The sequence below is a fragment of the Lutra lutra genome, chromosome 10 (genome assembly GCF_902655055.1).
Source record: "Lutra lutra chromosome 10, mLutLut1.2, whole genome shotgun sequence".
Taxonomy (NCBI): Eukaryota; Metazoa; Chordata; class Mammalia; order Carnivora; family Mustelidae; genus Lutra; species Lutra lutra.
This window is the reverse complement of record NC_062287.1, coordinates 37,607,663-37,622,595: the sequence shown is the minus strand read 5'-3', so window position 1 is coordinate 37,622,595 and position 14,933 is coordinate 37,607,663. Positions and strand designations below refer to the sequence as shown.

The window sequence follows — 14,933 nt, the reverse complement described above, 5'->3', positions numbered from 1 at the left end:
GAGGGAAGCAGGCTCCCTGCTGAGCAGAGAGCCCGATGTGGGACTCGATCCCAGGACCCTGGGATCATGACCTGAGCCGAAGGCAGCGGCTTAACCCACTGAGCCACCCAGGCGCCCCCAACTGCTAATTTTTTAAATAAGTTTTTGTTCATGGTGATTATAATTGATGGGCTTCAAGAAATTCAAAGCAAAAAAGATTCCAGAAGACAAGTTCTTACAGGGCATCTGCAGGACTCATTTCTATGTATGGTCAGTCCAGCTCCTCTCCGACTAGTTTTCTTTCCAAGTACTCCTGGGTCCTGTGATCAAATACGTCAGGAAACTCACTCGATTCCAAATTCTAGCAAATTCTAAAAACAAAATTACATTATTGTCAAATACATTATTTTAAAAACTACCGATTTCAGTAATCTCATTTTCATCTAAGCACCGACTATATTTTTATTTTTTAAGAGCTAACAACAGAAAATAGCGCATCTCCAGTTTAGTTTTACCATTTTAGTTTCACCACTATGATTAAACTACTGGAAACTTGTGTTTATTAGATAAATGGACAGAGAGGGTCACAGACAGTAATTCTGGTTTAGCACACAAAACAACTCTGGATGTGCACAGGCTACCCTGGGGCCTGGAGAAAATCGCGTATTTCATGCTCAACCACAGGGCTGTTTAAAGGAATGGTCCAGTTTAGGAAAAGAGAAGGCCCCATCTTTCAATCTAGCGTAAATAAACAGAAACACGTGCACCGCGGAGAAACGCCCGAGAGGCCACTGGAAATGGCAACATATTCGGGGAAGAGCCGCTGCCACAGCGAAACCACCCCTCCTACATCCGGACTCCTGGTTCCTTCCAAATTCTGAGCCTCCACACACCGTCCCCCCCGCCGCCCCTGGACTCTTTGAAGCCAAAACCAGAACCTCCAGGCCTTAACCGACTCGTCCCACTCTTTCCAGAAAGTCAATCCACTCAGGACGTCCGCCCGGGATCCCACAAAATAGGAGACGGTAATTCCTTAAATTATCCCACACCTACACTCTCCAAAGCCCCCACACCGGACCCCCAGGCTGTCTTTTACCCGGGAAGAAGGAGCGGGATTCGAGGGAAGGAGCAGGATTCGTGAGAAGTAAAGCAACAGCACTTCCTGAGCCTGCACGCAGGGAGCCACCGGGCCACAAACCTGAATTAGGCGGGAGAGGAAAAAAAAATAAAAAAGCGACTCTTCCTCTCGCGATACCTCATTGATGCCGTAGAGTTCAGGTCTTCTTCGGTTCTCATTGGCTGCCGAATGCCGTCAGGGAGCCGGGAAAGCGTCGGCGACGCCCCGCCCTTAAGCGGGAGCCAATCCTGAGAAGCCGAGGGACGACCCCGGAAGCGAGGTCCGCGACAGCGATGTTTCCTTTCTTTAAGGTGGGTAGGTCTTGCATGTCCCGGACCGCGCTCCTTGGTCCCCTCGCGCCACCTAAAAACTCCTGGGCCCTTGGGAGCGGGTCACCTGTCGAGCCCGGCTGAGCCCTGCTGTTCTAGCCGCGTCGCGGGTCTGGGGTGGGGCTGGAGTGGCTTCTCCACTCTTGGCTGTTTGGAAGGCCGCAGACGCGACTCCGGGCCTGGGAAATGACCAATCGGTGCCAGAGGGCCGGGACTAGGGGCTTTCTCCCTCACTCCCACTCCCCAGAGTTAGAGCCTTCGGACCCTTTTACTCCTAGCTTCCCCTTATTTTCACCCATGGATCCCGGTTGCAGCACGTCTGTATTGCTTTGTGCTGATAGCAGTAAAATACAGTACAGTTAAAAAATAATGTGAAACTTTTGAATGAAAAAAATCTGACCTTTTAGTTCCATTGAAGCGTCCCTATCTAGGGCAGGTTGTTTTAATCTGTACGAAGTTCGAAGTTCGGCGCCTTCACCTGTAAAAGGGGTTTATGCCCGCATCTGTCATTGAGTTATTTCTGAGGCGTTGACAGTTTAGAGCTCTGTCGAAATGTGTTCTTTTAAGAAACATACCCTATTTCTTCCTGGTGGAGTATCATCAAGTAAGAATCTTAATCGATTTTTTAAAAATCTGGAGTCAGGGAGATACACCTAGGTTTGACTCTTTAAATTAAATCTACCTAAATTAAAAAAGAAATTTTATATATGAGTTACTGTATCTGGAGCAGTAAATTAAGAATTTAAAAACGGGGGGGGGTGGACAGAAAGGAAAGGGGAGGATAAATGTGCCTTATTACTTCTATTTTTGATTCAGTTAAATGAACTTTATCAGTATCTGTTCAGAGTGTTTAATGAACTGATATATGATCATTTTTGTTTTGCAAAGTTCAGGGAATAGTTTGATAGTGAAGTAAAAAATGAGAGTCCCAATGGGAGTTCCTACCTACAGGAAATCATAAAGATCATAAATACAGAGAAAAAACTGGTGGTTACCAGAGGGAAGAGGGGTGGGAAGATAGACAAAATGAGTGAAAGGTTTGAGGAGGTACAAACTTCCAATTATAAAATAAATAAGTCACAGAGATGAAAAGTACAGCATAGAGAATATAGCCAACAATACAGTAAGTGTAGGCAGTTATGTAGTGTACTGTGGTGAGGGTCGAGTAATGTACAGAATTGTGGAATCACTGTGTTTGTACACATGAAACTAATATAACACTATATCAACATTACTTCAATAATAAAAAGTGAAAATTCCAAGAGAACTAATAAAACGTAAAGTAATTCTGATGAGGTATCAATAGACTCTGAAAAACCAGGCAGGACTTGGAAATCACTTCATATAGTCATTACATTTTACAGCGAAGTAACAGGCCCAGAGACCTTATTAGTCACAAGTGATAAATTTAAACATAAGGTTAGTACTTTTGGCACTAATGATAAAATCTAATGCTACATTAGGATTGAATACTGTTAAGCTTCTGAAATTAGAAAGAAATTAGTATCTTAAGGGAAGACTAATTCTGGAACTTCTCAGAATCCATTCCAGACAAAATCAAGTGATAGGACTTTAATTAAATTTCATTCTACAAATATTGATTAGGACATAAATATAAGTTAAATACAGACTCTATCCTTAAGCTTATAATCCTCTAAGGAAATAATTAGGGCTGAAATAAGACAATAGGTAGAACCAGAAAAGCAACTAGAGAGAAATCTAATTTGGAAGTTCAAGAAAGACTAATGAAAGAGATGACATCTGAGAAGAGCCTTGAAAGACTGATAAGATTTCAACAAATATAATTGGGAGCCTGAGAAATGGTATTTTTAAAAGATACTTACTAGTTATTTGCATTTTTAAAAATTGGTTAAGATTTAATAAGCTGTGCAACTCTTAAAACTGATAACTCGTTTATAAATTAATGTGGCAGCTTCACTAAATAAATGTCCCTTCCTTCAAGAAGCCTTCTCTAATCCTTTAGGATTGGATTAATTATAACCCTGTTGTATATCACTGTATCTGGACGGAGTCCTGTCATAGCACACATCATGCTGTTGTTTCTAGTCACCTCCAGTAGACAATAACCTTTCTGAGGTTAAGACATGAATCTCGTTCATTATTGAATCCCAATACCCGAAGACTGGCACAGACCAGGCATTCTATTCATATTTGTTGAATGGAGTGAATGACAGCCGAAATTTAGTTCCAGACAAGAAGCCAACTAAAAACTATAGTTGTCTTTCAAGGAATGGGACTCCTTTTTAAAGCAGTGAATTTTCCCAAGCCTGCAATTATTAGAGTAGAAATAGGATAATTATTATAGATGTGTTAATAAAGATATCTGCACTGATGAGAGATTTATACAGGTATCCTTGGGGCTATTCCGTCCCTAAGAATGTCTAATTCTTTGAAGTAATTTATTAGAAACTAAAAGTTTTTATTTCTGCTTTACATCATCTATGTGTCTAGTTTATAAAAATCACGAATGTGCTGGTCTTTTTAATTATGATTTAAAAGCCTTAAGCATTTATCAGTCTTCATATAATACAATAGTATTGAAACCAATAGATTCAGAATAATTTAACCATTGGCTTAGTAGAAGAAAACAACAACAACAAAAATAAAGTTTTAACCATTAAAAGTATAGATAACAAATTTCAGTGCTGATATTTAGAGAATGTAAAGACTACCAGTAAAACCAAAAAGTCTAGATGGGTTTATTGTGTATGTTTGCAAGACTTATCTATGCTGTTGACAAACAATTACTGTTTTGCTAATAATTTTTGTGTTTGTGTTTCCAGATCTTGATGGATAAAATAAAGCAGACATAATTCATCTCTAGAAAGATTATTTATACCCTGGCATTTGAAATGTTTTATATTTAGTGTCATAGGAAAAATGGAAAGAGGGAAAGTAAATAGTGATGGAAAACCAGACCCAGAAAATTCCCTGGACTTTTCTGAACACTTTAACCAGCTTGAATTGTTGGAAACACATGGGCACCTTATTCCCACTGGTACCCAAAGTCTCTGGGTAGGGAATTCTGATGAAGACGAGGAACAAGATGAAAAAACTGAAGAGTGGTATCAATTGCAAGAAAAAAAGATGGAAAAAGATCCAAGCAAATTGCTTCTTTGGGCCGCAGAAAAAAATCGGGTAAAAAAAACAAACAAACAATTAAAGAGGAAACCATAATATAATAAGAGAAGTACTGGATTCAGAGCCAGAAGACCTGTCCCTGAACCTCTATTTGGTTTGTGACTTTGGGCAAATCCTACCATTCCTGAACCTCTATTTTCTTACCTATAAAAATGGCCATGATAATACCTTTATCTTTTATACAGGATTTGAGGATCAAATGAGGCAATGTCCATGAAAGGACATAGTAAGTCACAAAGCGTCCTATTGGGTATTATTTGGGAGTTTAAGGGATAATTATACAGTTAGCAAGAAATCACCTATTTTTTTTTTTAAGATTTTATTTATTGACAGAGGGAGATCACAAGTAGAGGGAGATCACAAGTAGACAGAGATGCAGGCAGAGAGAGAGAGAGAGAGAGGGAAGCAGGCTCCCTACTGAGCAGAGAGCCCAATGCAGGACTCGATTCCAGGACCCTGAGATCATGACCTGAGCCCAAGGCAGCAGCTTAACCCACTAAGCCACCCAGGTGCCCCAAAATCACCTATATTTTTAAAACATTTATATTAAGTCATTAAGATCTTCCTAGAGAAAACTATCATTTAGAAGAGGGAGGATGGGAATTAACTTGTTTTGAATATACCAACATGGTATAACAACTATACCATGTGCTTTATTATATTATTTGACTTAATCCTCATCTATCCCCACAAGATAAGTAATATTCTTCCCTTTTACAGTTTAAGAAAATGGGATTCAGGAATATTAATTTGCCCAGTATTATGTAAGTAGTATCATAAATGGATTCTTCCTGCTCAGCCACTTCTTCGTTTTACTAAGTTCTTCCATGTCGGTGGTAGCAAATTAATAACTAAAAAGTATTGCATTTTTGGATAACTTTTTCATCCAGGAGCACACTGTATCCCACCAGAGATCCAAAGACCAAACTGAAAATCACTTCCTGAAAACGTTTCCAAGGTTGTTTTAGTAGGAAGGAATTGAGCTCCTTAATCTCTAGATTTCCTTGTTACCATTGTATTCTTCTGATAATTTTTTGAAGCTTTATGCACTATGCATATTGGTACCATAATCCTACTGTAGAAAAATCAGTTATTAATGTTTTCACTAATGAAGTGTAAAATATCAAATACAATTATGGTGTTATTTCTCTAGGACGAAAGCTTAGATGCAGTGGGCCTTAACTGGACCAGGAGTAAATGTGTGATTGTCATACATCTGATACTGATACTTGGTTTTCAGAGAGAGTCACATTCTTAGAAGCAAGAGTGTGGTTAACACTAACGTGTTCATTCTTAAATCTGTAGCCCTCTGTCCCCAAAATAAATCTTAAATCATTTTTATCTTAAAAGTCCTCTGCTGGGACGCCTGGGTGGCTCAGTTGGTTAAGCAGCTGCCTTCGGCTCAGGTCATGATCCCAGCGTCCTGGGATCGAGTCCCACATCGGGCTCCTTGCTCGGCGGGGAGCCTGCTTCTCCCTCTGCCTCTGCCTGCCATTCTGTCTGCCTGTGCTTGCTCTCTCTCCCTCTCTCTCTGATAAATAAATAAAAAATCTTAAAAAAAAAAAAAAAGTCCTCTGCTAACAAGTTTTTGTGGAGCTCAAATAAATTTAACGCCACTGGGCAGTTTAGTTTGCTTCATGTACTGTTTTGGTCACGCTGGGTTTTGAAAAGATCCTTTTCCTTCTCAGCTTACTACAGTGCAGAGACTACTGTCTGAAAAGGCCACCCATGTGAACACTAGAGACGAAGACGAATATACCCCTCTCCATCGAGCAGCCTACAGTGGACACTTAGATGTGGTACGCGAGCTGATTGCACAAGGGGCAGATGTCCACGCGGTGACTGTGGATGGCTGGACGCCGCTGCACAGTGCCTGTAAGTGGAATAACACCAGAGTCGCTTCTTTCTTACTCCAGCATGATGCAGATATCAACGCCCAAACAAAAGGCCTCCTGACCCCCTTACACCTCGCCGCCGGGAACAGGGACAGCAAAGATACCCTGGAGCTCCTCCTTATGAACCGCTACATCAAACCGGGTCTGAAGAACAACTTGGAAGAAACGGCCTTTGATATTGCTAGACGGACAAGTGTCTATCACTACCTCTTTGAAATTGTGGAAGGCTGCACAAATTCTTCACCTCAGCCATAACGGTTCTAATGATCCTCTGACGTTTCCAAGTACCAGTGCCTCCTTTGTGTGAGATAGGACATATGCCCATGATACAAAGTTGACATCAAAAGTTTTGCGACAGAAAATCAGTGGTACACATTCGAATGCCCTTCCCAGTGAAATGCCTAACCTTGATGTCAAAATGTATTTGAAAGTTGTTTGGATATAACTTTACTGATCTATGTGGACTTTGTAATTTTTATCAGAAATAATTTTAACATGCTTCTACTTAACAACTTGTAACGGGTTGTACAGAAAAACTAATGATATTTTTGGTGCTGATCCAAGAGAAGTGTATTTTTAAATACCACCACTTCGTGCAGTATTTAGTATATTGACATGTATTTTTATAAGGTGAGGTAACTCAGAATTTAATTGAAAAATCTCAAGTATACTGGTGCGGTTCAGCCATCTTCTCCACATCACAATAGCCATTTGCTTTCATTTTAAATGGTAAGAACTCACTTAGTGACTTGAATGGTCACAAGTTTAAAAAAACATTAAAGAAGCTTAGATCTTTATCTTTTTAGAGTGTTAGTTAGTTTAGAGTGTTAGTTAGTTAGTTAGTTTGCTTTTAGAGCAAAGTAGTTAACTAAAGTGTTTAGCCCGTGAATGTTACATAACTGCCTCCGCGACCACAGTTCACACAATCCTGTGGACGGCCCTACCTCACCCTGGTCAACCCACACGATCCTTCTTCCATTGGTTGAGTCGGCGTGACTTTTTAGACATGCGCACAACTCTACCTTGGTCCAAGAGATCGTACTATATGTGCTCGCCAACCGGTTTTACCTGCCTAAGCCTGGTGTTTGGGGCACCGCTCAGATGGTCTTTCTAGTTCACAGGAAGTCTCGGTTTTCCAAGGTCGTCCTTTTATATGAATCCTACAAAGGCAAAGAGACGAGGGAAAAGGAATTCGAAGAGTGAAGGGATGATGATTATATTGGGGCTAGATTATAAGTGGCTCAGGTTTTAAAAAAGCCACAATGTGGATAGAGACACAAGCATAAATAGAAATATTCAGAAAAAAATAAAAGTTTTGAACAAAAAAAGTGATACCAATTCTCTCTCTTTCTCTCTCTCTCTTTTTTTTTGATCAGCACAGATCTTCCTTGGATACATAACCTATGTATTCATCGAACATATATTGATTAACTACTGTCTCAGTCTCTCTAGCAGGAGTTTCCCACTGACCACCTACCCTTTCTGTGACTATTCCTGAAGTGTTGTCGCTTAACTTCTTAACACCAGAACTGACATGCTATAGGAAGGAAACTAAACCAATGGGCCTTTCTTCAGTTGTTTATTCACCAAAGTTTGTCTCTTTGAGCCAATCCATGTGAGCCAATCACTATGGACTAATAATGTTACTTAATCAAATATGTTTGGTGGTTTTGGGGTTAAAAAAAAAAATTGAATCATATCAGAAAAGTTAATTAGGAACTGAATCATCATGACAAACAGGATTCAAGAATTAGGATAGCTTTAATTATTCTGTGGTCTCTGGCTAGGAGATGCCTCAGTTTCAGAGTACCAATGTCTATGAAATGTACTGGGCGCCTGGGTGGCTCAGTCATTGAAGTATCTGACTCTTGATTTTGGCTCAGGTCATGATCTCAGGTGAGATTGAGCCCTGTGTTGGGCTCTGTGCTGGGCATGGGGCCTGCTTAAGATTCTCTCCCTCTCCCTCTGCCTTTCCCTCTTCCTGTATAGGCACACACTCTCTCAAAAAAAAAAGTGGCCCAGTTTGAGGATACCAAATGACAGGTACAGCTGACAGGCAGTGACAATAGAATAGGACCCCATCTATCCTAGCAGACTGCTAAACAAGCTACCTGCTTACCTGAAAGTTAGAGTCTGTGACTCCTTTCTTACTTTGGAAATAAGTTGCATCCATGATTTTACATAAGCTCTCCACCTAAGTCTGGGGCCAAAGAGGCCTCCTTACTTACAATAAGGAGCTGAGATGTGACTCACTACTCCCTTGGTTTCAGGCCTTAACATTCAACCAGTGCTGAGGAGCAAACTCCACATAAAAGAGAAATCCTTTCCATCTCTGAGCACAGAATTTGTGTTGTTTGCTTCCTTTGTACTTTTCCTTAGGAAAGTGTTTCCTATCCACAGAAGGCATTCACTAACCATGCTTTTGACTCTTTTACTTACCTGTATCTTCCACTTTGCTTTAAGAAACCTAAAAAAAAAAAACCCCAAAAAACAAAACAAAACTCGGTTTGCAAAGAAAATTTTCTCTAATCTGGGAGAGTTTATTCGAAGACTGTTTTTCATAACTGGCTTAATTTTGATTAGCTTATATGCTTAAGGAAAGGTGACTGTCATTGTTTAAGGAGTACATCATAATTCATAGACTCACAAATGAAATGAGTTGGCTTTGCTCTTCTAAATCTTAAATATGCTCCTGCGGGGAGCTCTCTGACCCACTACCTACCATGGTGATGGGATGTAGACTTTATTCTACGGATGCATTCATTTATTTCTCTTCATTGGCATCTATTATGACAAAAATCCAAACGCCTCCATTCCTGGAAACACTATATCCCATTTTCAAAGGTCCCTTTCAGGCATCAGAGGTCTCCAACCAATGGGAAAAACCGAAGTTGGGGGAGGGGGGAAGCAAAAGGATGTTAGCAAATAATTTTTTTTTAAAGATTTTATTTATTTATTTGACAGACAGAGATCACAAGTAGGCAGAGAGGCAGGCAGAGAGAGAGGAAGGGAAGCAGGCTCCCTGCTGAGCAGAGAGCCCGGTGCGGGACTCCATCCCAGGACCCTGAGATCATGACCTGAGCCGAAGGCAGCGGCTTAACCCACTGAGCCACCCAGGCGCCCATGTTAGCAAATAATTAAAAGGACTGAGAGGAAATGAGTTTCTGAGAGAAAATGGGTTTCCTGTACCCAGGGCTGAGAAGCAGAGAGTGGCTTATTTTTTGTTCTCTATACAGCTCTTCAATACCTATTACCTGAGTTCCTCTTTAAATTCATACCTAATTTTACCCCTTTCAGGATAAGTCTTATTAATGTTGACCAAGTGGAATAAAAACACAAAAACTCTTATATTTGGTTCATCACTGATTACCCAGTCAATGCTCAGGTACATCTAATAGCCATCATTATGAATTTAATGACATGGTCACATTTGCCAGTGGATCTCAGAGGAGCAGGCTTTGTAGGCTAGAAAATCTGCTTAATGAAATAAAAATAAATTCTAAAAGCAAACTGCTACCCAATTTGGTTTTTTTTTTCCTTCATCTCATATTGTAAGGACTTATTTAGCAAGAGGCTTTCATTAAAGTTAAACTGTCCCTGCTCCCCTTCCCCCCAGGGGATTTACTTAAAAACAAGTCCAGGAAACCAGCTTCAGGTAACAAAGCCCAGATACAAGGGTGGGTCAGGCCAGGTGGAGACATCAGATCAGTAGGGGCTTGCATACTGTCTCCCTAGCTACCAAGGAGCAAGGACCCCCACCCTTGGGGGAACCCTTTTGGCGCCAATCCTAATCAAGGTGTAATAGGCTGGATCAAATGTCTACTAGGGTAAGTTGTAACTCAATTGGTCACCTAGCATCACTGTGGAGTTTCCTGTGTGTGTTACAATTTCATTGGCCACCCGTGCGTGGCCAGGCCCGACCGCATGACCTTTGCCCTTAAAAGCTAGTCTGTGAAACAGAAGGGTCGCCCTCTCTTGTAAGAGGTGCATCCCCGAACGTTCGGTGAGATTCTTGATGCTTGGCGCGAAATAAAGCTTTGCTTGACCTTCGCTTTATATCAGTCTCACTCCTTTAATCACGGACCCGTTATTGGGGCATAACATTTGGGGGCTCTGCCCGGGATTAAACGACAAGAACTGAGCCAGCATCAGAATTTCTGGGAAAAGCCTTGAGGTAAGATCTCACAGATTTTACTATGTGGGATCCACCGATCCCCAGGAACTCTGTGAGGTCCGTCTGTCTGTCTGGGTGGAGCTCCAGGTATAGCCCACCGGGGTGAAGCCGGACACAGCCGTGCTCCCCAGGGCTGGAGAGGATGCAGGGATGCCCCTTCCCTCCACTGGTAGATCACCAGGGGGTTCGAGTCCCCCTAGGAGGTCTCCTCAGGTTCTGAACAGCTGGGCCTGCGGTTGTCTCTGTTTTGTCTTTTCGTTGTCTGTTCTGTTGTTCATTATGTTTGCAGGGGATGGAGAAAATTCCCACCAGCAGCAAGATCTGGGTGAGGACAGCTGGGCCTGCGGTTGTATTTGTCTTGTCTTTTTGTTGTCTGTTGTGTTGTTTATTATGTTTGGAGAAATGAGGCAAGTGGGGAGTAAGGGACCTATGACACCCTTAAGTCTTGTTCTCCAGCATTTTAAGGATTTTCAAAGTAAAGCCACCCAGTCAGGTGACAAGGTTTATCTGGGAAAACTAAAAAACACTCTGCCAATTAGAGTGGCCCGCTTCCTCCACAGAGTGGCCGCAGGAAGGAACGTTTGTCTTGGCTCAAATCTACTCTACTCAGAGCAAGGTCTTCAATCTCCATCCAGACCAAATACCGTACATCATGGCCTGGCAATATCTGGTAGAAGAGCCACCGTCATGGCTCAAATCTCACCTCCCCACTAACGAAACCATCTCTCTCCCCCTAAGGCAGGTTGGATCACCAAAACCGGAACAAAAAGAGGAGGGGGAATCAGGGAAGAAGACCATCCTACCTCCGTCCAATGTGGAGAATGTGGAATTTCCCCCCTTTTATCTGTCCCCTAAACCTGACTTTCAGTCCCGAGATGCCCTTACCAGCCCACCTCATACGCGGTCAGGGTCCACCTTTGGGACCACCAAGCAGGAAGATTGCCGTGAATCTCCCCCTTTCCTCTATCCCCCTTTAACTCCCTCCATCGCGCCGATGCTGCCTCTCCGTGAGGGAAGAGGGCGCCCCCACCTAACCTAGATCCCTTTCTCCTCTTCTGGTATCTCTAACTGGAAGGCCCAACATAAATCCTTTTCTGTCCACCCTCAGGATTTAATCAGTCTTTTGGAGACTGCCTTTCTTACTCACCAGCCCACCTGGGTGGATATTCAACAACTCCTTATGGCCCTCTTTAGCGTGGAAGAGAGGGATCGCATTGTGCGAGAAACCCGTAAGATAAATGAGAGACTTGGCAGGGACCTTGATCCCTGGCGAATGGAGGACTACTACCCAAGGGAACCCCCCGACTGGGATCCAAACTCCAATGAAGGTAAGGAGAGCCTACACTTCTACCACCAGGCTCTGCTGGGAGGTCTCCGATCAGCTGCAAGGAGACCCCTAAATTTATCTAAAACTAGTGCGGTGACTCAAGGTAAGAATGAGTCTTTCCTAGAAAGGCTTATTGACGCCTATAAAATGTATAGCCCGATCGACCCTGAGGCGCTCGAAAATCAGAGGGCAGTGAATCTTGCTTTTACTAGTCAGTCAGCCCCAGCTATAAGGAGGAAACTTGAGAAAATTGAGGGATTTGAAGGAAAGAATCTGACAGTTAGTGGGAATAGCAGAAAAGGTGTTTAACAACAAGGATGCACAGGAAGAGGAAAGACAGACAAAAAAGCTGGGTAAGGTTTTGGCACATGAAGCGGGGAAGAAACGGGATAAAAAGGTCAATGGAAAGGGAGAAGGCAGGTAGGGGATAGCCAATGGAGGGAAAAGTCTAAGCACAGAGAAAGCAGGCGGGAAGACTTAGATTCAAATCAGTGCGCTTACTGTAAGGAAAAAGGACATTGGGCCAGGGAGTGCCCCAAAAGGAAGACGGCAATGCTGGCCACTAGAGACTGAAGGGGCCGTGGTTCGGAGCCCCTCCCTGAACCTCGGGTAAAAATTAAAGTGGAGGGAAAATCAATTGATTTTTTTTTTGTGGACACAGGAGCCCAATTTTCATCATTACTTAAACCCATGGGAAAACTATCTGGAGAGGAAGTCTGGGTGCAAGGGGCAAACGGCACGGAAAAACACAAATGGACAACAGAAAGGACTTTAAATTTGGCCTCAGGAGTAGTCAAACATCGATTCTTGGTCCTCCCTAATGCCTCTTATAACTTAATGGGAAGGGATCTCCTCCACAAATTATGAGCTGGCATTCAGTTCTCCGAAGGAGATCTGACTGTAACCTTGGGACAACCCACGGTGCCGATGTTCGTGGCAGCACTAGATGAACACCTCCTTTATGAGCCAGTCTCGAAACCAGAGGAGAAAAGGGGGGGAGGAGCCTTCTCCAAACCCTACAGGCCCGAGTTTCCCGAAGTCTGGGCAGAAGGGAACCCCCTGGCTTAGCCAAGGAGCGGCCCCCAGTGGTGGTACAGTTAAAAGCGATGGCCACGGCTGTTCACGTCCGGCCACGGCTGTTCACGTCCGGCAGTACCCCCTCCCCTGGGAAGCAAAGGAAGGGATCAGGAAACACATTAACCGCCTCTGGGGAGACGGGATCCTAGTTCTTGCAAATCTTCATGGAACACTCCTTTGCTGCCCTTCAAAAAGGCCGAGACTGGGGAATACCGACCCGTTCAGGACTTGAGGGAAGTTAATAAACAGGTTGAAGATATCCACCTGACAGGGCCTAACCCCTACACCCTACTCTCCCTCCTGGGCCGCAGAAGAACTGTCCACACCGTCTTAGATCTCAAGGATGCATTTTTCTGCATACCTTTAGCGAGGGAATCGCAGCCTCTTTTTGCTTTTGAGTGGTCCAACCCACAGGAGGGATTCCAAGTCCAGCTCACCTGGACGAGACTTCCCCAAGGATTCAAGAACTCACCCATCATCTTCAATGAGGCCCTACATGAGGATTTGCGTGAGTACAGAACCTCCAACCCGGGAGTCACTGTTGCAGTATGTTGATGACTTGCTGATAGCCGCTGAGGAGTTTGAGTCATGCTTGCGGGGAACAAGAGCTCTTACAAACTCTGCAGGAAAAAGGGTATTGGGTGTCAGCGAAGAAAGCACAGCTCTGTCAGAGCTGTGCCACTTACTTAGGCTTTGATCTCCACGAGGGAGTGCGTTCATGCGTTCGCTGTCTGAGTCCAGGAAACAGGTGATCACCCGATACCCCCTCCCCACCATGTCCCGACAAGTGAGGGAGTTTCTTGGGACAGTGGGCTACCGTAGACTGTGGATACCACGGTTTGCGGAGATTGCCCGATCTCTCTACGAACTGGCAAAAGGAGGGCTCACTATGGTAGAGTGGACAGCAGAGGCCGAAAGAACATTTCAGGAATTACAAACAGCCTTACTGAGTGCCCCAGCACTGGCCATCCCAGATGTTACCAAGCCCTTCCACTTGTATGTGGATGAAAAAGCAGGGGTGGCCAAAGGAGTTTTGACTCAGACTCTGGGGCCTTGACAAAGGCCAGTAGCTTATCTTAGCAGGAAACTATATACAGTAGTGGCTGATTCCCCTCTTGCCTCTGCATAATTGCTGCCACGGCCCTTCTAGTCAAGGATGCGAGTAAATTTACTTTGGGTCAAAATCTCATCCTGACCACCACCCACGCTATCGAGGGCCTTCTCCAGACTCCACCAGATCTGTAGATGACAAACGCCCAAGTGACGGAGTATCAGGTCCTCCTCCTCAACGAACCAAGAGTGACCTTCCGGCCCCCGGTGGTGCTAAATCCAGCCACGCTGCTGCTAGAGGAGCTGACTGACCACCCACACGACTGCGGGGAGGTCCTAACCCAAGTCACAGGAATAAGGCCAATTCGCAGAGACATTCCCCTCCCGGTGCAGAGATGACTCTGTTCACGGATGGGAGTAGCTACATGGTCAATGGAAAGAGGTACGCAGGGGCTGCGGTGGTTTCCCCTGAGCAGGAACTCTGGACAACAGCCCTGCCACATGGAACTTGGCACAGAAAGTGGAACTGATTGCACTCACTAAGGCACTGCAGATGACCAAGGGTAAAACCGCCAACATCTATAGGGACAGCAGGTATGCCTTTGCTCCTCTCCATACACATGGGGCTATTTATAAAGAAAGGGGCCTAACAGCAGAAGGAAAAGAAATTAAAAATAGAGGAGAGAGGGGCACCTGGGTGGCTCGGTGGGTTAAAGCCTCTGCCTTCCGCTCAGGTCATGATCCCAGGGTCCTGGGATCGAGCCCCACATCTGACTCTCTGCTCAGTGAGGAGCCTGCTTCCTTCTCTCTCTCTGCCTGCCTC

At 43.9% G+C, this 14,933-nt stretch overlaps 2 protein-coding genes across 7 annotated transcripts in view; one reads left to right on the top strand and one right to left on the bottom strand.

Moving 5' to 3' along the window:
* MRE11 (MRE11 homolog, double strand break repair nuclease) overlaps nt 1-1,201 on the bottom strand; it is an 83,124-nt gene extending 81,923 nt beyond the window's left edge. Inside the window, exons 1-2 of one of the 5 annotated variants that reach the window (XM_047690892.1) lie at nt 1,076-1,201; nt 219-350 (exon numbers count right to left, since the gene is read on the bottom strand). In XM_047690892.1, the coding sequence (XP_047546848.1) occupies nt 219-238 (20 nt within the window). In that variant the 5' untranslated portion in view covers nt 239-350; nt 1,076-1,201. Of the gene's footprint in view, nt 1-218; nt 351-950 lie in introns of all 5 variants that reach the window. The other 4 variants (XM_047690888.1, XM_047690891.1, XM_047690890.1 and 1 more) reach the window with 4 other exon arrangements.
* An 85-nt stretch (nt 1,202-1,286) lies between these two features.
* On the top strand, nt 1,287-9,381 carry ANKRD49 (ankyrin repeat domain 49). 2 transcript variants are annotated; one of them, XM_047690894.1, is made up of 4 exons: nt 1,287-1,407; nt 4,230-4,584; nt 6,276-7,299; nt 7,337-9,381. In XM_047690894.1, exons 2-3 carry the CDS (start codon nt 4,327-4,329, stop codon nt 6,735-6,737), a joined length of 720 nt encoding a protein of 239 aa, XP_047546850.1. In that variant the 5' UTR covers nt 1,287-1,407; nt 4,230-4,326; the 3' UTR covers nt 6,738-7,299; nt 7,337-9,381. The 2 variants fall into 2 exon arrangements, with proteins under 2 accessions (XP_047546850.1, XP_047546851.1); XM_047690895.1 differs by having other exon boundaries at nt 6,276-7,306; nt 7,339-9,381.
* Nucleotides 9,382-14,933: the final 5,552 nt, after the last annotated feature.